Source organism: Schistocerca serialis, chromosome 1, assembly GCF_023864345.2.
Source record: "Schistocerca serialis cubense isolate TAMUIC-IGC-003099 chromosome 1, iqSchSeri2.2, whole genome shotgun sequence".
Classification (NCBI taxonomy): Eukaryota; Metazoa; Arthropoda; class Insecta; order Orthoptera; family Acrididae; genus Schistocerca; species Schistocerca serialis.
Genome location: NC_064638.1, coordinates 1176027814 through 1176048995, shown reverse-complemented (window position 1 = coordinate 1176048995; position 21182 = coordinate 1176027814). Strand labels below are relative to the sequence as shown.

General features: G+C 41.4%; 1 protein-coding gene across 1 annotated transcript in view; it reads left to right on the top strand.

Moving 5' to 3' along the window:
* The window catches only part of LOC126456397 (uncharacterized), a 438969-nt gene that overhangs the window by 259983 nt on the left and 157804 nt on the right, over positions 1-21182 (top strand). The window contains exons 13-14 of the mRNA XM_050092153.1: positions 223-377; positions 17883-18005. Coding sequence (XP_049948110.1) covers positions 223-377; positions 17883-18005 — 278 coding nt within the window. The remainder of the gene's footprint in view (positions 1-222; positions 378-17882; positions 18006-21182) is intronic.

Here is a 21182-nt window from a genome sequence, read left to right as displayed (position 1 = left end):
TAGTCATGTACATAGCTCAAGAATAGGAGTAATGTTATAAGAATTTTTGTGAGTCTTAAGAATGGAGACTTACTACTTGAAGCAAATAAAGCATACCTATGAACTGTGTGATATCATTTTTTGAGTTTTCTTCTGATTTTCCTTTCATTGTTCCCATAATATGTTGGAAAATACAAAATTGAAAATATATTTGAGATATGTTTTCAATTTTAATTCTTACAGGTGAGGTCTTCCACCAGCTATTTGAAGAAAAGCTTTTATATCATTGGCGGAGGTTTGTTCTGAAGGGAGACTTGCAACAGGCCAAATTAGCTCTGCAGTGCATATTGAAACATGCTGGAGCTGCTGTGGATAATGTTCCTAAATTAGTGCTTGGAGCAAGTATCACAGTGTCTAAAATTATTTGTTTTTTAAATGTCTTTCTGTACGTAATTGTGAGAAAAAGTTAATAACTAAATTTATTTAGAGAATATTGTTAATTAACTATTATTTAGTTGTTCCAATCCAGAGTATGGGGAGATGAGTATATACTACGATCGTAGCTTTTTTGACAGGTGACCCTGTTGAGAAATGTCGTTAGACACATCTGACATACAGTTTCTTTCTACAACAGAATCCTAATTGCACATAATTAGTAACTAATGAAACTTTCATTTTGTATCCTTCTGCTTCTTAGTGCACAATGCCAGTGACAGTAGATTTATATATATTGAAATCAGATGCAGCCTCTTCAAAAATGTTAAACTCCTTCTCAGTGCCCTTTCCATTGCTCCAGCAGTCTTCCACAAACAGCTGCTAGAACAGAGGCAGACCCCATTGCTAACCCAGTAGAGAATTTGATATGCGTTGCATCAGCTCCAGTGCCCTTGTCTCATTAAGCAAGCAAGGTGCTTTTGAGGCTGGGCATGTATGTGGAAACATCAGAGTTTACTCCCCTGCCTAGACAACTATGTTTCTATTCTTCCTGTATTTTTCACATGTTAAATGGAAGGATGATGCATTCAACACTAACAGAGCATTCTCCCTATTTACATTTGTCTAAGTTAGTACTCTGTCCTATTACATTGCTGTAAAAGGGCTGCTAATCTCAACCCCTCCTTTCTTGTCACTGTTCACTGGTGCTAAATTACTCACATTCCATAATGGATGCTGAGTGTGATACACAGGTATATTTTGTCCATAAAATGATCTTATTTAAGAGCAAATAGTGTTCAATGTAAATATATTTTGTTTTGTATACTTTCAGAAGTGTCTCTTCTTGTTAGACAAGTAAGTATTTAGCATTGCTGTTGTGCCTTCTTGTGAAAGCAAATCGCTACTTGAAAACCTGATAGCTGCAATGTAGGCCTAAATGTTGTGTGATATAAACATCAAAAATTATGTTTGAATTTCTTTAATAATATAAATAACACTCTTTGTATTATTTAATAGTTGGATACATGTGAACTTGGCCTAATTTTTTGCAAGCTATAAACATTCAAAAACTTAAACAAATGATCTTGCTAATACGAATTCTCTTAAACAAATCAACTACTAATTCATTCTTGTCATTATTTTCATAAGTCAGTACAGAAACAGTGTCAACAACACAAAACACTTAAGTGTCGTTTTTGTTTACAGACAACCAAACTCGCGTCCTTAACAAACTTAATACAGTCCTTGAAGATAACATAATTCTCCTTTTGAAAGTAACCATGACTGAGGAATGTGGGAGCTGTTGTGGGTAGCGGTGCAGTGTTTTTCTTGTTGGTTGAAAGTTCTCTGTTGCTGCTTGCTCACACCTTGTAGTTGAAAAATGGTTCAAATGGCTCTGAGCACTGTGGGACTAAACATCTGTGGTCATCAGTCCCCTAGAACTTAGAACTACTTAAACCTGACTAACCTAAGGACATCACACACATCCATGCCTGAGGCAGGAGGTGAGATCTGTCACCCGACGTAACATCTGACATAGTGCCCTTTTTCTTGTGATCCGGTCGCCATAGTTGATTTCTCTTGAAATATGGGTCATTCTAATCTGTGCCTCTGAAATCCCGTGTGTAGCTGAGAAAAGGCTCAACTTTTTCGTGTTCTGCAGCTGTTATTGGAGCAAAAGAAGATAACTTCTACTCCTAACATGAAAAAGCATGTCCACTACTTTCCTTTTACAAACATATATTTCCTTGAATGGATGTACAGATCATTAGAGTTGCTTGTAAATTTCAGTAGAACATGACTTTGCACTTGAGATATGCCTCAAAGGCTCAACATATGACAACCAAGATTGCAATATATTTCGTTTGTTACAAAACCATCTTGTCTTTTGTCGTCATTCTTGAAGAGTGTGGCTGCTCTTTGATGGTCAGGCCACCGCCAAGCCACGATGCCACAGCAGGTGAAGCTGTTTATTTGTTATCGTACTTTGCCGTTTTCTTGTATTCCGCTCCTCACATTTAATGTCTGCACATACGAAACAAAACATCCATGCTCAGTACATGTGCCACGGATTACTCCCTACTTAATATTTTCTGTCGCAATCATCTTTCCTTGTACTACACAAGGAGTGTGAAATGCTGTTTGCCTAAATGGCATGTAACACTTCATATTCCCCCACCTAAAGGAAAGATGTCGGTACCTTTTTTTTTTTTTTTTTTTTTTTTTTTTTTTTTTTTTTTTTTTTTTTTTTTTTTTTTTTAGTTGATTGAATTCTTATTAACATACAACTATAAAGAACATAATTACTTAAAATCACTGGATATGGTTTCATTCCTTAAAGAGGAATAAAACTTTATTTTTGATAACAGGCCTTTTCAATTTTGTTGTTTCATTTCAGGTAAATTGTGCTAAACAGTGTTAATCTACTTTGTGTATCTCTATCTTATTTACTTCACATCCTGTGTGGTTGAAGAAATTTGTCCTGTAATGACCAATCCTTCTATATAGCAAGATATCACTTTAATAAATATGTATGTATTGTGTCAGCTTACTTGTGGTTTTGTATATTTATTTATCTAATGATGCATTAACTTCCAGTCAGTATACTCTAGAGTTTCTTGTGTACTTCTTGTTTATGTACATAGTTAGTCACCTTTTACTCTTTGTCACAGTATCATTACCTGAGGAATTGTTTGTCGGGTATGTGCCTACTTTTGGTCTCTGGTTTCAAATCTCAGTACAGGCTCTAGTCAATAATTGTGGAACATTCCTGCTCCAACCATTCTCGTCTCTACTGTAAAATTTATTCGGTTAAACAATTAGTTTGGAAAAAACTTTCATATCCTGACCATCAATCACTATTCAGCTTTGTACTTCTGTGTTCACTGCATTTGCACACCTTCTAAGGGCAGTCACTCTGTCAAACCTCCGTACCATCATAGACATGAGTGTACCCTTATTTCCCTTTAAAAAGATTAGTTACAGGTCTTTCTATTGTGGAGGCCGAAATGCACGCATTTTAGCTCACGCAGGCTGGCGTGAGGAGGGAAGGACTATACTGACGTGAGCTCTGGAACATGACAAGGAATTAGAATTGAGAAAGCGGACGTAATTAGTTTGATACTTAACTTTATTCCATTAGTGAGGAATGTCGCCCTTGACGGTACAGGATTCACAATATTATCTGTTCAGAATAGTAACTGAATATGGCGCCTTGCTAGGTCGTAGCAAATGACGTAGCTGAAGGCTATGCTAAACTGTAGTCTCGGCAAATGAGAGCGTATGTAGACAGTGAACTATCGTTAGCAAAGTCGGCTGTACAACTGGGGCGAGTGCTAGGAAGTCTCTCTAGACTAGATCTGCCGTGTGGCGGTGCTCGGTCTGCAATCACTGATAGTGGCAACACGCGGGTCCGACATATACTAACGGACCACGCCCGATTTAAAGGCTACCACCTGGCGGTGACACCACACTTTCCCTCAATGGATTCACCTGACCAAGGCATAGACTATCCCTTCAAAAAAATGGGTCTGTCTAACCTTACCTCTCTCCTACTTACATAAAATGGTATAGGTCAATCCTCCCTTGGATGCACCGGATCAAGGTATAGGCCGTTTCTCCTATGGATCTGCCTACCCTTTTCTTCTCCTACACCTCATCTGCTATTTGGGTCTGCCCTATCTTAACTTCATCAATAAGCACAGTTACTAGCCCCCTTTTCTTATCTTTTCTCACTCCAAATGCTAAATTTCTTCCATAATTGCTTTCTGATAACATTATCTGGTTGCTGCCGATCTAAATATATTAACTACTCTCTTCTAACTTTTTTAAAGCTCTTGTTTATACCTTGTATAACATCAGTAAGTCCCCCCCCCCCCCCCCCCCCGCAGGTCTGGGGGTTAAAATAGGCCCGAGGAATTCCTGCCTGTTGTAAGAGGCAACTAAAAGGAGTCTCACATGTTTCAGCCTTTATGTGATGGTCCCCTGTTGGGTTTGATTTCCATATTTCTAAATTTTTCCGAGGAGCGAGCCAATTGGGAAAGGGCGCCTTACATGGTGCATTGTGTCCATCGTGCATTGAGATCTTTATCCCACTTTCTCTTCATTGCATTGCAGTCTCGCTCATTCTCCATCTCTTGGGCGAGGACACCTTCCTGGGTGCGTTTTCCACCATGCACTATGCAGTGTCGCTTTCTGCGCTGACGATGACCACGGACTTCCTAGCACCTCATATCCAGCACAGTAGCCAGTCCATTGTGGTGGGGCCGCCATGTACCCTGTTGGTGGTAGCCCCCTGACAACACAGGGATCGCTCTGCTGATGCCTGCACCGTTAACACCTCATGTATGACATGTATGTCCCTGGGGCATCGGGACTCACGGCAATGGCCATCCTGCCAGATGGCCCTTGCTGAGGCTGGTTGGCACCCATTGGGAGGGCCCCTGGTCGGAATGGGTGGCATCAGGCTGGATGAAACGCCATGAAGTGTAGTATGTCATCTCTTGCCGGTGGTCCGCTGCCAGCAGTCTCTAAGTGCGCAAAGTCTAACGTCAGTGCTAAGAAATACGATCCCAAATTGTCCCCCTCCCTGGCTACGTCATAGGAGGAACGCCAGGCCAAGGATGGCAGTGAAGCTTACTCGCCCTGGTACCTCTTATGTAAGAGAGTTGATGGGAAATCTTTCATGACCATTAAGCCTCACTTTTTTGTGGAGCATTTGGAGCACAAGTTTGGGGAGGTGGAGGGCTTGTCTGAAATGCACTCTGGATCAGTCTTGATAAAAACAGCATCCTCTGCCCAGTCACGGGCATTACTCGCTTGTGACAAGTTGGTGGATATTTCTGTTACCATCACGCCCCATAAGAGCTTAAATGTGGTTCAGGGTGTTATATTCCACAGGGACCTTCTTTTGCTGTCTGATGACAAGCTGCACACCAATTTAGAGCGGCAATGTGTTCATTTCGTCCGGCGTGTCCATCAGGGTCTGAGGGATAATCAGGTTGCCACCTGTACCTTCATATTGGCCTTCGAGGGTGACACATTGCCCAAGAAGGCCAGGTGGTGGTCTACCACTGTGACGTCAAGCCATATATCCCTCCACCAATGTGGTGCTTTAAGTGCTGGAAGTTCAGACATATGTCTTCCTGCTGTACTTCCAACATTGCATGTCGAGATTGTGGACGTCCATCACATCCCAGTTCTCCAAGTGCCCTGCCTCCCGTCTGTGTCAACTGTGGAGAGCATCATTCACCTTGCTCGCCAGACTGCAGGATTTTACAGAAAGAGAGGAAAATCATTGAATGTAAGACCCTGAACCGACTGACCTACACTGAGGCTAAGAGGAAATTTGAGCTCCTACATCCTGTGGCTATGACCTCCTCTTTCACCACTGCTATGAGAACAGTTGTCGTCCCATCAGTTCCTCACATTCGTCACCTCTCAGATCCAGAAGACTACATCTGCCCCCTTGATGATGGGGGGCACTTCCCTCCCTGTTGCTCCCGCACCACCTACTTCAGGAACAACACCCTCCCCAACCATCGGGTATATCATTCCCCATTTCTGCGCTGGAGAAGCGTATGTCTTCTTCGGCTCCTCTCACTGGGAATCGGTCCCATGGGACACACTCTTCCCAGGTTTCTAATAGTGGGAAAGATGACACCCACCAGTGGCTGAAGAGCCCAAAAGCAGCTGGTCGTAGGGCTTAACACTCATCCTCAGTCCTGGAGACTGAATCAGTGAAGTCCTCACAGCCAGGGAAACCCAAGGAGCAGTGAGAGAAATCCTATAAGAAGGTCCCCAAGACCAAGGGAATTGCGGTGGCACCCACACCACCGCTACTTACAATCTCTGCATCTGCGGATGAGGTGGTGATTCTGTCATTTGCTGAGGACCTAGATCCTGCCAGACCCTCAGACACAATGGATATAGACTGCTCAGGCAAAAAGTCGGTGGCAGTAGGTGACCCTGAGGTGTAAACTGCCTCATTGAATGTTCCATGCCTTCCCAGTCTCACGATGATGTCATCCTCCAGTGGAATTGCGGTGGTTTTCTCCGCCGCCTGGCTGAGCTACGGCAACTGTTAAGCATTACATCTGCTATCTGCATTGCCCTCCAGGAAACCTGTTTCCCAGTAATGCGGAACCCTGCCTTCCATGGCTATAAGGGATATTTCAGGAACCGTAGCGACTATAATCGAGTGCCAGATGGAGTTTGCATCTATGTCCTAAACTCAGTCTGTAGTGAACCTGTGCCCCTTCAAACCCCTCTCGAAGCTGTGGCTGTCAGGAAAAGGACGACGCAGGAAATAACTGTCTGCAATGTATATCTTCCTCTAGATGGTGCATTACCCCTGAATGTACGAGGTGCATTCAAGTTCTAAGGCCTCTGATTTTTTTTCTCTGGACTGGAAAGAGATAGAACTATGCACAGTGTTTTAAAATGAGGCCGCGTTCATTGTCAATACGTCCCAGAGATGGCAGCACCGTACGGCAGATGGAATTTTACCGCCAGCGGCGAGAATGAGAACTGTTTTAAATACTTAAAATGGCGACGTTTTCCTTACGTAAACAGCGTGCAATCATTCGTTTTCTGAATTTGCGGGGTGTGAAACCAATTGAAATTCATCGACAGTTGAAGGAGACATGTGGTGATGGAGTCATGGATGTGTCGAAAGTGCGTTCGTGGGTGCGACAGTTTAATGAAGGCAGAACATCGTGTGACAACAAACGGAAACAACCCTGGGGCTCGCACAAGCTGGTCTGACGACGTGATCGAGAAAGTGGAGAGAATTATTTTGGGGGATCACCGAATGACTGTTGAACAGATCGCCTCCAGAGTTGGCATTTCTGTGGGTTCTGTGCACACAATCCTGCATGACGACCTGAAAATGCGAAAAGTGTCATCCAGGTGGGTGCCACAAATGCTGACGGACGACCACATGGCTGCCCGTGTGGCATGTTGCCAAGCAATGTTGACGCGCAACAACAGCATGAATGGGACTTTCTTTTTGTCGGTTGTGACAACGGATGAGACGTGGATGCCATTTTTCAATCCAGAAACAAAGCGCCAGTCAGCTCAACGGAAGCACACAGATTCACCGCCACCAAAAAAATTTCGGGTAACCGCCAGTGCTGAAAAAATGATGGTGTCCATGTTCTGGGACAGTGAGGCCGTAATCCTTACCCATTGCGTTCCAAAGGGCACTACGGTAACAGGTGCATCCTACGAAAATGTTTTGAAGAACAAATTCCTTCCTGCACTGCAACAAAAACGTCCGGGAAGGGCTGCGCGTGTGCTGTTTCACCAAGACAACGCACCCGCACATCGAGCTAACGTTACGCAACAGTTTCTTCGTGATAACAACTTTGAAGTGATTCCTCATGCTCCCTACTCACCTGACCTGGCTCCTAGTGACCTTTGGCTTTTTCCAACAATGAAAGACACTCTCCGTGGCCGCACATTCACCAGCCGTGCTGCTATTGCCTCAGCGATTTTCCAGTGGTCAAAACAGACTCCTAAGAAGCCTTCGCTGCTGCCATGGAATCATGGTGTCAGCGTTGTGAAAAATGTGTACGTCTGCAGGGTGATTACGTCGAGAAGTAACGCCAGTTTCATCGATTTCGGGTGAGTACTTAATTAGAAAAAAAATCTGAGGCCTTAGAGCTTGAATGCGCCTCGTATTAGCTGCACTGATTGATCAACTCCCTAAACCTTTCCTACTTATGGGAGACTTTAATGCTCATAACCCCTTGTGGGGTGACACTGTGCCTACTGGCTGAGGGAAAGATATCGAAGCTTTACTGTCTCAGTTCGACCTCTGCCTCTTAAATACTGGGGCCACCACACATTCCAGTGTGGCTCATAGTAGTTACTCAGCCATTGATTTATCAATTTGCAGCCCAGGACTTCTCCCATCTATCCACTGTAGAGCACATGACGATCTGTGTTGTAGTGACCACTTCCCCATCTCCCTGTCACTGCCTCGGCATCAGGCACACGGACGCTTGCCCAAATGGGCTTTAAACAAGGTGGACTGGGAAACTTTCACATCTGCTGTCACTGCTGAATCTCCCCCACACAGTAACATCTATGTGATAGTTGAGCAGGTGACTACAACAATCGTTTCTGTGGCAGAAAATACGATCCTTTGCTCTTCAGGGTGGCCCCGGCCAAAGGCAGTCCCTTGGTGGTTGCTGGAAGTTGCTGAAGCAATTAAGCAGCATCGGCCAGCTCTACAGCAGCATAAGCCCTGGAGCACCTTATAGCCTTTAAATGGCTCTGTGCCCGCGTTCGCCATCTTTTCAAATGAAGGAAGCAGGAGTGTTGGGAGAGATGTGTCTTGATCATTGGATGCCACACGTCACCTTCCCAAGTCTGGGCAAAGATCAAACATGTTTTCGGGTACCAGACCCAACAGGTGTTCCCGGTGTTAACATAAATGTCGCGTTAACTACCCTATTGCCGAGCACTTTGCTGAGCATTACGCTCGAGCCTGTGTGCCAGACAGTTACCCTCAGCCATTTGCACTCTCAAACGGCGGCTGGAAGTGAAAGTCCTCTCATTCACTACACGCCACAGTGAATCCTATAACACCCCATTTACAGAGTGGAAACTCCTCAGTGCCCTTGCACATAGCCCCGACACAGCTCCTTGGCCAGATTGGATCCACAGTCAATGATGAAACATCTCTCATCCGACTACAACCGACATCTCCTCATCATCTTCAACCAGATGTGGTGCGATGGCATCTTTCCATCACAATGGCAGGAGAGCACCATTATTCCGGTGCTCAGACGTGGCAAAAACCCGCTTGATGTGGATAGCTATCAGCCCATCAGCCTCACCAACATTCTTTGTAAGCTGTTGAAACGTATGGTGTGTCAGTGGTTTGGTTGGTCCCCTGAGCCATGTGACCTACTGGCTCCATGTCAGTGCGGCTTCCGCTAGGGTCATTTACCACTGATAATCCTGTGTCCCTCGAGTCTCTCATCAAAATAGCCTTTTCCGGATGCCAACACCTGGTTGCTGTCTTTTTTGATTTACAGAAAACGTATGACACGAGCTGGCGACATCATATCCTTGCCATAATATATGAATGGGCTATCCGAGGCCCACTTGTAGGGAAGCAGCATACTCACGCTTTATAAAATTCACATAAGTCTTTCCATTGTGTGCCAGCCTAGTCTGCTGTAACTAGCTCTGACATCATAAATATTGCGCTAGCATGTCAGGAGTAATACTAAATCAATATGTGTTGAATATCAGTTCAATAACTTTGACCATTTTCGAAATTTGGGCGTTTTTCTGTAAAAATCATTGGCGCAACAGAAAAGAGCTAGAAACTTAAAAATTTATATTTAGATTCCTTTTGCATAATAATTTAGCAGAAACAGTATTCTGGATCTCACAAATTAAAATTTAAGTTGAAATTCATGATTTTCTGGTTTTTGTCATAGAAATTAAGGAAGCAAGATAGATTAAGTAGGCGAATAAATAAAGCTAGGATGTTTAAATTTAAGGAGAATGAAGATCCACTATAATCATAAAAATGTGAGGAGTTTCAACAGAATAACTATAAAACTATAGCTATAGCGTATCTCCAAAGAGCAAGTTCAGAGCTTGTCTACTGCGTGTAGTGTAATTAAATTAATTCTCTCGCCCAAAATATTTGACTTAGCCATGTCAGACTTTTATTATGATTACTTACCTGTGTGCTGATTGCACATTTAAATTGAGAGCTTCATCGGCCATCAGCAAAGGAAGCAATGATTTATTCGATAACTTAAAGTGGTGCATTACTAGCCCAGCGGCTAGTCGGGAGAGCAGATTTGATCAGGCGTTCCCTTAGCCGTCCGCACCGCGGCTTATATGTAAGAACACTGCGCGAGAGAAGGAAGGCCCCAGTTCTCACCAGATGCTGATTAGCGCACCACCTGTGCCGGGAGTCGCGTCGCGTCGGTATCGTTGATATAAACAGCCTCTGATGCAGTAATAAGTTACTCGGGATATGCGTAACCATGAAATTGTTTTCGAGTGAAGTGTTAATTTTGGGATGATGTTAATGATCTATCTTTAGTTTGCGTATGTTGTATTTTCACGTGCCGCCGCAGGACAGACATTCTACCATTATTAGCGTGGCGTTTGATGAACATTATCATCAAATTATGGCGAGCATTCACTTAAACATTTAATTTGAACAGTTATAGTTGCATCAGCGCATTATATTCTGAACTGCTCTGGTAGTTGGATTGTATAGATTCTTTTTGGTCTGTGACTTTCAGAATATAGTGAACATTTTAGAGAGAATGGTTTTTGATTATGAATCCCAGACAATATCCTAATTCCTCAGAGCTATAAGCTGTAGCTATAAATGTATTTCTCAGATGAAGTGGGCACTAGGAATTCTAATTACAGGCTTCACGTTTTGCTAATCACTTTCTGGTTGCCAATATTGTAGTTAGAGAGCCAGTGTTGAGAACGGCAAACAACAGCATTAAATAAATAAATACAAAACATTTAACAATTATTCCACCCGCCGCCCCACACACTCCCGATTTTTATCCAAAATTTCCTGTCGCTTTGTACTTTCTGTGTTCAAGTTGGTGCCTCCCATAGTTCCGCCCATATCAAGGAGAATGGGATCCCACAGGGCTCTGTATTGACTGTATTACTATTTTTAGTGGCCATTAACAGTCTAGCAGCAGCTGTAGGGCCGTCTGTCTCACCCTCTCTGTATGCAGACGACTTCTGCATTTTGTACTGCTCCACCAGTACTAGTGTTGCTGAGCGGTGACTACAGGGAGCCATCCACAGGGAGCCGTCATGCGCTTTAGCACACGGTTTCCAGTTTTCGGCCACAAAGTCGTGTGTTATGCACTTCTGTCAGTGTCGTACCGTTCAGCCAGGACCAGAACTTTAATTTAATGATGAACCACTCACTGTAATGGAGATATATCGATTCTTAAGATTGGTTTTCGATGTCCAATTGACTTGGCTTCCTCACCTTTGTCATCTTAAGCAGAAGTGCTGGCAGCACATTCTAACACTCTAGACGACCCGAAGCGATGTGAAGTTGGATTGCAAATTCATACCTCTCTCCCATAGGTTGACTTACTTGCTGTGTACAGCCGATCTTCTTCTCTTGATTTCTGGCTACGTCGATCTCCAAAAACTTCTTCTCTGAAGAATACTGCTGGTTAACAGGAATTTATAAGACTCTCTCTCTACTTTTGAAATAATTTAGTACTGGAGGAATACCTTTAGTTCAGTCTTGGTATATTTCAACTTCCATAAATAACATATTCACCATTTCTCAGATCAATGTTCGAATGTTTACTAGTCAACCGATTCGTCTCACGCTAGGCTTGATTAGAAGGCATTTACAATATAGTTGGCTTAATAACCACCAGCAGTTATGAACATGTCCTACGTCTCTCAAGTCCAGCACATGAATTACTTAAAAGTCTGTAATCAGTTATTCTTAACAATAATCACAGTCACTAAAACAGCAAAGAATGCTACATAATTACTTCTTGTTCTTCCAATACGGCTTCTGTGGCCCAAGCAGCAAACACTTGTCAATGCCGTTCGACTGTCACATCTACCTTGTGCTAATGAATCCTTTCCAGCCTGCACACACAAACATGTGTCGTGGAGTATGTACGTTCTCTCACATTTATTTTTAAAATATTGTGTTTTTGAGAGAGTATAAGGGCAGAAATTCTTGAATCACTACATATCTCCCCCCTCAGATCGAACACATGATATTTTATACATACTCATTATGTACATTAGTATTACAAATAATAACAATTCATATTTCCAAAGTGTACATTCCACATTTTTCTTATTAACCATGCATAACCCTTTTATTTTGTATTTAGCTTTTCTTTTTTTCATTTTACTTTGATTATTAAATGGGAGCATTTCACTCAATGTTGGAGCCAATTCTTTTTATATCTAGGCATCGTGAGGACTAACCTTAGGTTTCCAATCATAAACTTCAGGTGTTCATGATACTTGAGTATTTTATTCTTTATTCTAATCCTTTGTACTGCTTCTTTAGTATGTAATAATGTCATTATTTATAGACTGTTTGTAGTCTGGATGAACACTGGGCATATGAAAGTGTTCTTTCTGACACTCACAGCACATAATAATGCTAGTGGTATATAGAGTTCAAATTTACCAGTATAATTCCTATAAAAATGTGTGACTTCTGTCACGATAGTGTCTCTTTCCCCTTGGATCAGTACCTATATCTTACATGTGGGTTGACCCTGTCAGTGAACTTCCTCCTTAGTTCTGGTATGTCCGCTCCTTTATAACAAATCTCTATTCTTCAGGTCACAGGTTGTCCTATCTCTATGCAGGTACGCCTGCCCTATATCCTTAGCAAATGCCGGCTACATCCCCCTTATCCTTTATGAGTAGATGCTGTGTCTACCTATATTGTTCAAGTTCCACTATCCTGCTATATATTCATCAATTTATCAGAGTATTTGCTAGCTTGACCTTTCTTAAATAAGCGTCACAATTAACTCCAATATGGCTTGCTTTCTCCTTCATTACTCATGCTTTCTTCTTATATACTCGGCGTGGAATCCTTTTAGTTTTACATGTGATCAAAAAGTCAGAATAAACTTGAAAACTTAATAAACCACGGAATAGTGTAGATAGAGAGGTAAAAATTGACACACATGCTTTGAATGACATGGGGTTTAATTTGGGGGGGGGGGGGGGGGTGGGGGGGGTGGGGGGGGTGAAGGTCCCGATGGTGCTGGACAGAAAAATGTCAGTGACTGCGCATGACAATCGTGTATAAATAATGGAGCTGTAATGAGAGAGAGAATCAGATGCGCGAGCAGTCGCAGGATGTTGACGTTACCTGAAAAGGCGCTTTTAGTGAGGCTGTATTATCAGAATGGGGAATGTGCTGGTTCAGCGTTATGATTCTATCGCCATAGGAAGGGGATTCGAATGGGTAAAGGTCCGTTGACAAATGCAGCTGCGGTGAGAATGATTTTGAAGTTCGAAGCCACGGGTTGTTTAGACGATAGATCCCATAGTGGCCAACCGAGCACAAGGCATAATGCTGCTGCGACAGTTCAGGAAGACATGGAGACTGTAGCGGGTTCATCTATGCACGGGGAAGTCAGCATTCGTGTAGTTGCACGTCGCACCAGCATTCCATACACTACTGTTTGGTTAGCACTGAGGTGTAACCTGCAATGCTATCCGTACGAAATCCATCGGCATCATGAACTGTTGCCTGGCGATTTAGTGTAGCGGAGGGCATTTGCAGTGTGGGCATTTCAAACGATGGCGGAAGATGACGATTGGTTGAGTAACATGTTGTGGACCGACGAAGTGCATTTCACGCTCCGAGGGTCTGTCAATGCCCACAACTGCAGAATTTGGGGTACCGAAAATCCTAGAACTGTCGTGGGAACTCCATTGCACAACGAGAAAGTCACAGTATGGGTTGGATTTACCACATCTACCGTTATCGGGCCTTTTTTCTTCGAGGAAATACGTGATTCTCGTTTTGGAACTGCTACCATGATGGGTGAGATGTATGCCAATATGTTACAGAATCGCATCATCCCCAGCCTCGCTGATGAACACCTGCTGGAACGTACAACAACATTATTCCTCGACTACAGCTATTTTTGAGGAATGATGGTGGACATATTGAGCATTTCCTGTAAAGAATATCATCTTTGCTTTGTCTTACTTTGTTATGCTAATTATTGCTATTCTGATCAGGTGAAGCACCATCTGTCAGACATTTTTTGAACTTTTGTATTTTTTTGGTAACCCTATGTCATTCCAAGCAAGTGTGTCTATTTGTACCTCTCTATCTACATTTTTCCTTGATTTATTCAGTTTTCAAATTTATACTGACTTTTTGATCACCTGGTATGTAACTACTGAAACCAGGAAGAACTTCTGCGATACAAGTAGATGAATATGGAAAGCGGGAAAAATAGATAGGTACTCAAAAGAGAAGTAAGAAAGGAAAAGAGAGAAATGGTTGCTAAGAGCGAAGAAGATTAAGAAGATAGCCCCAAAGACAGGACACCCATCCCACCCCCCTTCCCCAAGAGCCCTACCTCGCTGGTACTTGAGTGAGAAGCCGGAGGAGTTACATTGTTAAATCATCTCCTACAGATTGGACATTATCACCTTCACCCTTGAGGTCCCCAAAGTAAATCTTAGTAACCCTATGGAAAAGGCAGATGGTGAAGAATCAGGCACACTTGTTTGCGGGGGTTGTCTGAAGGTGTGTTGTGTGTTTAGTATTTGCCATGGCTTATCTGTTGGTGAAAATCTGCTTTTATCTACACTACCCTTTCCTTTCAAAACTGATACAAACCGTCCCGTCAATATTATATCTCATAAAAGGTATAAAATATTCTATACAAAATAGAAAATTATACTCTATGATAAAATAGTTGTTCTGTTCATCACATTATATTACATTATCCATAAATATTATATTCTACTCATTTCATTTCATGTCTAGAGATCACTCTTTATCTGTGGTTCTGTTATGCAGTCTTTACGTTATGGTCATATCCAGTTTGCTAAATACTAAAATTATAGGATAGTTTAAGAATTCAGTAATAGACTACAGAATAGTTTAAGATTTGAAGGGAATTCAGTGCAGGAAAACTATTGTGGAAGAAACACCGAAAACAACTCGGGGTCCGACAGTCATCACTCCACCCATTAACACAGAACGTTAATGTCCCTGGGGGAACGGATGACTCTGCGCGGATCTCCTGGATCGGATATTAACTTCACTTGAGCAAGTGCAGACCAATACTTCTCGTTAAATTTTGTGTGAAAGTCTCCCCACAGTAAAATGATCACCACTTCACTCGGTAACACAAAATTAGTTAAAATCTGCTGGTATTATTAAGTTTGGAAGAAGCAATAGTCTAAACGTTTCCGGAGGTTACTCTCACGGCAACTCTTTGATCTATCACTTCTTGAAATGGTTCTGCCGAGCTACATACATTTATAATATCAAAGTTGGATATATTCTCTTTGAAATTCTGTTCTACATTATTTACTTGTGTACTGACAACTCGTGTACTGACACCTGTAATTTGCGATTGAGCATTCGACATTAATTCCTTAGACTGACCTACACTGTCTTTCGAAGTACTTAAACCTTGTCTTACATTATTGTACACGTCTTTTAAAGATTCTAAGTTTTCAATACATTTTGATTCTACATTATTACATTTGGTGTCAAATTCAGTTTCCAAAGCAACCATGCTTTCGCATTGATTACTAGATTCTTTGCTTTGATCGTCTATTCTGATGTTCAACAAACCTATATTTGTCATTTGAATATTTAAAGTTTCATTCTGAGCCTTTAATTAAGAATTCATTGAGTTTATTAAGTGTAGGTTTTTATTTAAAATCTCACTGCGAGCTTCCAATTTAGAATTTATCGGTGTGCAGCTGTAGTGTCAGCACCGGTTAGCAGCAACTGGTGCCAGTGGTGTCGGAGGTTGTCTCCGCGTCTGCGTCGCCGTGATGCGTGTGAGACCTGGATACTCCCCACACCAGATCTGCTTAGTTGAATTATTCTCGTCGTATCTCTTCTTAGCCTAATACGCCAAGGTCTTCTTTCCGTTCTTTTAACATTATTACTTTCGTACGTCTTTCACTGTGTTGTGTTCACAAAAATTTTTATTTAATTTTTGGACTCAATCCAATTACGCGAAACAGATCTCTTGTCTTATTATACCTGGTTGCTATGGCAACACACCTTATCTTTTGCGTTGATTTCCTCTCAAAATTGCCATTTTTTTGAATCTTTTTCACTGGTCACCACATCCTAACGCTCTAGACAACTCTAAGCGATGTGAAATTGGATTGCAAAATTCACACCTCTCTCGCATAGGTTGACTTGGTTGGTATGCGCAGCTGATCTTCTTCTCTGAAGAATACTGCTGGTGAACAGGAATTTATTATTTTCTCTCTCCTTTTGAAACAACTTAGTACTCGAAGAATACTTTTAGTTCAGTCTTGGTATATTTCAACTTCCATAAATCACGTATTCACCATTTCTCAGATCAATATTCGAATGTTTACAAGTCAGCCGATTCGTCTTGTGTTAGACTTGATTAGAAGACATTTCCAATATAGTTGGCTTAATAACCACCAGCAGTTATGAACATGTCCAACTTCTCTCAAGTCCAATAAGTGAATTACTTAAAAGCCTATAATCAATTCTTCATTTTTTTCTTTAACAGTAATCACAGTCACTAAAACAGCAAAGAATACTTCATAATTACTTCTTGTTCTTTCAATACGGCTTCCATGGTGCAAGCGGCAAACACTTGTCGATGACGTTCGACCATTGGATCTACCTTGTACTCATGACTCCTTTCCAGCCTGCACACACACAAACTTGTGTCGCGCAGTGTATATGTTCTCTCACACTTATTTTTAAAATATCGTGTGTTCGAGGCGGTAGAAGGGCAAGTGGCATCTTAATTAAAGCTCATGCATCAGTCACCACTCCCATGCCTCTAGTCTTTCTTATTTACAATAATGAGAGGACTATCATATTCACTGTTGCTATGTTATATCACCCCCCCCCCCCCCCCCCCCCAATGCAACCATTTTATCTATTTCTGCATGTACAGCTCGTTTCTTAGACGAAAGAATGAAATAAGGTCACACTGCTGACTATCCTCTAAGTAAAATGTGGAATCTTATTTTATCTTAAACTGAAAAACAGTGGCCTTTGACTCAACTGACAGAGGCATATAGTCATAGCAGCTCACCATGTCTGTCATCTTTCAATACTTAGACACTGTACCTTCACTTTTGGACATTGTACCTTCACTTTACGCTATCGGGCAGCAGCTACAATTTCTCTTGTCAGCACTTTGTTTCTCTGTTGCAAGAAAAAGGGCCGCCATTCATAGCAGGGATTATTTATAGCGAGGTATAGCAAATAGCTCTCTCACCTGAAGATGGTAGCAGGATAGGCCACTGGACTATTGCATCGTTACAGCTATATGATGTGGCTGCAGACCTGAGAAGAACATAGTGATTTAATATGACAGGAAATGTTAAGAAGTCAAATCGTTTTTCTGTTGTTGTCTATATTTATTGCAAGACAGTTGTCACTAAATGATACAAAGTCTTTTGTCAGACCTATATTGATTAGAGAAATTAAAATCATTTTGTGTTCTGAATATCAGACTTTTGCTGTCATATGCACAGGTTTGTGATTTCATACCAAAATAAAGAAATATTTCACTTTGGGTAAGTAGGGAACATTTCTCACTCCCTTCCCCTTTCTACTGCATTCCCCCCTCCACCCTCTCTTTCCAAACATTATTATTATGTTAATTAATACAGGAGATTAATTTCAGTTTACTTAGAGGAAAAACATTAATAATCTTTTAAAGCAAATATTTTTGTTCTAATAGGATCTGAAAAAGCAGCTTAGAAGTACTGACAGAAAAAAATGTGTCATAGCCATGAAGTTGTCGGGTCACTTAACTTCCCTTTGGTGCTCTGAAGAGGCCGCACATCTTATATCATTACTAAAGGTAGTATATTTTTATTACACACACACACACACACACACACACACACACACACACACACATACACACGCACGCAGACACTAATTTTACATCTTTAAAGATGTTTTGATTTGCATGTAAATAAGTTTAAGAAGTTTTCAAAGATGTTCGCTTTTTAAAGTGCATCATCACTTGTACTCTCATAAATAATCAAAGTTCTACTGTAAATAATTAAGGATATATCCTCGATGTCATCTGTGAATGTAATATCCATTATCATCTTGCATGGCTGTTTAGTAAAGATGTTGAAGGTCAGGGGGTGGCTGCTCAACCAAACATACGAGGGGTTAGAGGAGCCAAACAAAATGGTGCACTCCTTTGATAAAGTGGAGAAGAGTCATTTATTTTTTAGAGGTGATAATTGCTTCACTACAACTACCAATCACAGTGAGTGTCCTGCAATGTGGACAGCAGGGTGCTGTGTTGCTTTTTAGAGGGTGATAGGGGTTTTAGAGGTGATAATTGCGTCACTACAACTACCAATCACAGTGAGTGTCCTGCAATGTGGACAGCAGGGTGCTGTGTTGCCTTTTAGAGGGTGATAGGGGAATATGTATAACACACTTTCAGTGCACTAGGGACGTAACTGTAAGCAAAATGTTTTGAGGAAATAGCATTGGAAAGTTCTTGGCACTAGAAAAAGACATATCTTCTGGTAAACCTTCCGGGATGTAAGGTCGCGGTCCATGAAACTCTTCAGCTCCTAACGTTTCATGGACCATGACCTTACATCCCGGAAGGTTTACCAGACGATATGTCATCCGGTCGTGAAAGCCTTCATACTATGACTAGAAAAAGACGTTCTGTGTGTTTTATTTTGCTATACATAGATAGGAGTTTAACAATATTGTGAAATGGAAAGTGGCTACTCACCATATATTGGTGAAGCTGAGTCGCAGATAGGCACAAGAAGAAGACTGTCACAAATAAGCTTTCGACCAGCAAAGCCTTTGTCAAATACACACACACACACACACACACACACACACACACACACATGACTGCAGTCTCTGCCAGAGACTGCAGTTGTTGAGGCATAGTGCCGTATAACGATCCTGCCTTGGAGGCGGTTAAGTGGGAGATGTGTCTCAGAGCTGGATAGTGACAGATGGTGACGTGAGACTGGACACGCATGTAGTTTATGTATCAGCAGATAGAGGACAATATTGGATAGGGGGACTGTGATTTTAGTTTCGATTGTGCCCACTAGAGTGCACTAAAGTAATAGAATGTTTTTCATAAACTGTTCTAGTATTTTCATGAAGTGTTATTATGTCTTTTTGTGTATGTAAAATGTTATAAATGTGTTTCAGCAGTATGAATGATGCGTGAGTGTGGTTTAAGGTTAATATGAAGATAATTGTTAATGAGTTATGTAGTAGGATTTAGTGTGGGAACATTTCAAAGAAGTATGGATATGGACAAAGGGGATGTTTTTTAGAATAGGTTTGTAAAGTAAGTTTATCGTAAAGGGAAAGTTAATTCAGGTATAAATAACAATAGCAAATAACTTTATGCATAAGCAAAACTTCAGCATCTTAGATAATTACGTCGGTAAAAAGTACAATCGTGAGGTTTACTATTTTGCAATTGGTTATGGATGCAAAGCGTGGATTGACGCGGGAGAATGTTGTTGTGTTATTGGCTGTTGAGTAAACTGACCAATGGTAAAGCAATATTCTTTGCGCGCCTTTCTCTGCTGGTAGAGAAGACAGAGTATTCTAGAGAAGTGTGGGAGCCTAGCCATGAAACAGATTGGACATGTGTAGTAGTAGTTACGATGGAAATGGTAAGTTGCTGGAGTTAGCAGTGTTTCATACATCAAAAGTGTTGTAAAGTGACGGCAAATTATTCCGATGGGCGTGTAGAAATTTGGGAATTTTTAAGTGAATTTTGTGACGAGATAAGACATATATTCTGCGTGGCGTATTGAGCAGGTCGGTGGCTAAAACTGTGGCTGCATTTGGTACCGACAGACTTAATATTTGGCGAGCATTATCAATCAAAAACAATCAGTATTTTTGTAGCTATTATGTTTTTGGGAAATGCAACACCATAAACTTGCTAACGTGAGTGAAAGGGATTGTGAGTGACTGTGTTAAGACTAGCACGGGCTTGGCAGTGATACTTGTTCACCTAAGTTTCAGAGTATATTAATTGAGGACAAAATTTTCAACCTTTCATTTCGTGTGAAAACTTTCTCCCGAAACGTAGATTAGTGACTTCAGTTGCAGCCTGGTTCACGTCAAAGTACAGTAGGTTTCGCTTGGCTTTCCTACTGATGATCTACTGAGACAATGTTCACAGGTAGGTGCAGGTACGTCATAAAGGGACGGAAAGAGCCGCGCCGCCGCATCGTGTGTGTCTGGCCAAAAGCTTATTTGTTACAGTCTTTTTGTTGTGCCTATCTGTGACTCAGCATCTCCGCTATATGGTGAGTAGCAACTTTCCTTTTCATAATGTTGTTATATTCCATCCTGGATTTTCCATTGATAGATATGAGTTTGGTATACATAATATTTGTTACATAAAAAATAATTGTATATGGGTAACAAAAAGTGAAAACTGAAATATTGGTTGGTCCACTACATTTTTGGCAAATTAGTACAGTACAACTTGGATTCAGAATGTTTGATGAAGAGGCAGTGTTGCCAGAGATGAGCATTAATACAGTAACTATGAGGATTGATATTAGCAAACTGATTTGCAGATGTAGCCATGTTACAGTAATTGTATTGATAGATTTGGGAGGGGCAGGGGGGGGGGGGGGGTACAAACTCCAGAAATGGAATTCAATCTTGTTTCTTCATATTGGTACTAGTGTGTCCATTAGGATACTATAAATCGAAGGCCAAAGCAATTTTTTAACCACCCTTTGCAAAATTAACTTCATTAAATGTAACATTTTGTTTGTTGGAATACTTGTAATACATTGTTTGGGGCCATAGCTGGTTTTTTCTTTTATATAAATTTCATTGCATCTTCATGTTTTCATTGTCATGGTTGTGATAGTAAATGCATGTCTCCCCCTCCATGCACATATCGAAATCGGAAGGTGTGTGTTGAAAAATGTCTTATTTTTCTCTGACACCAAAGCCTTCATGGTAATTATGAATATCCATGGACTAGGAACTTGCGACT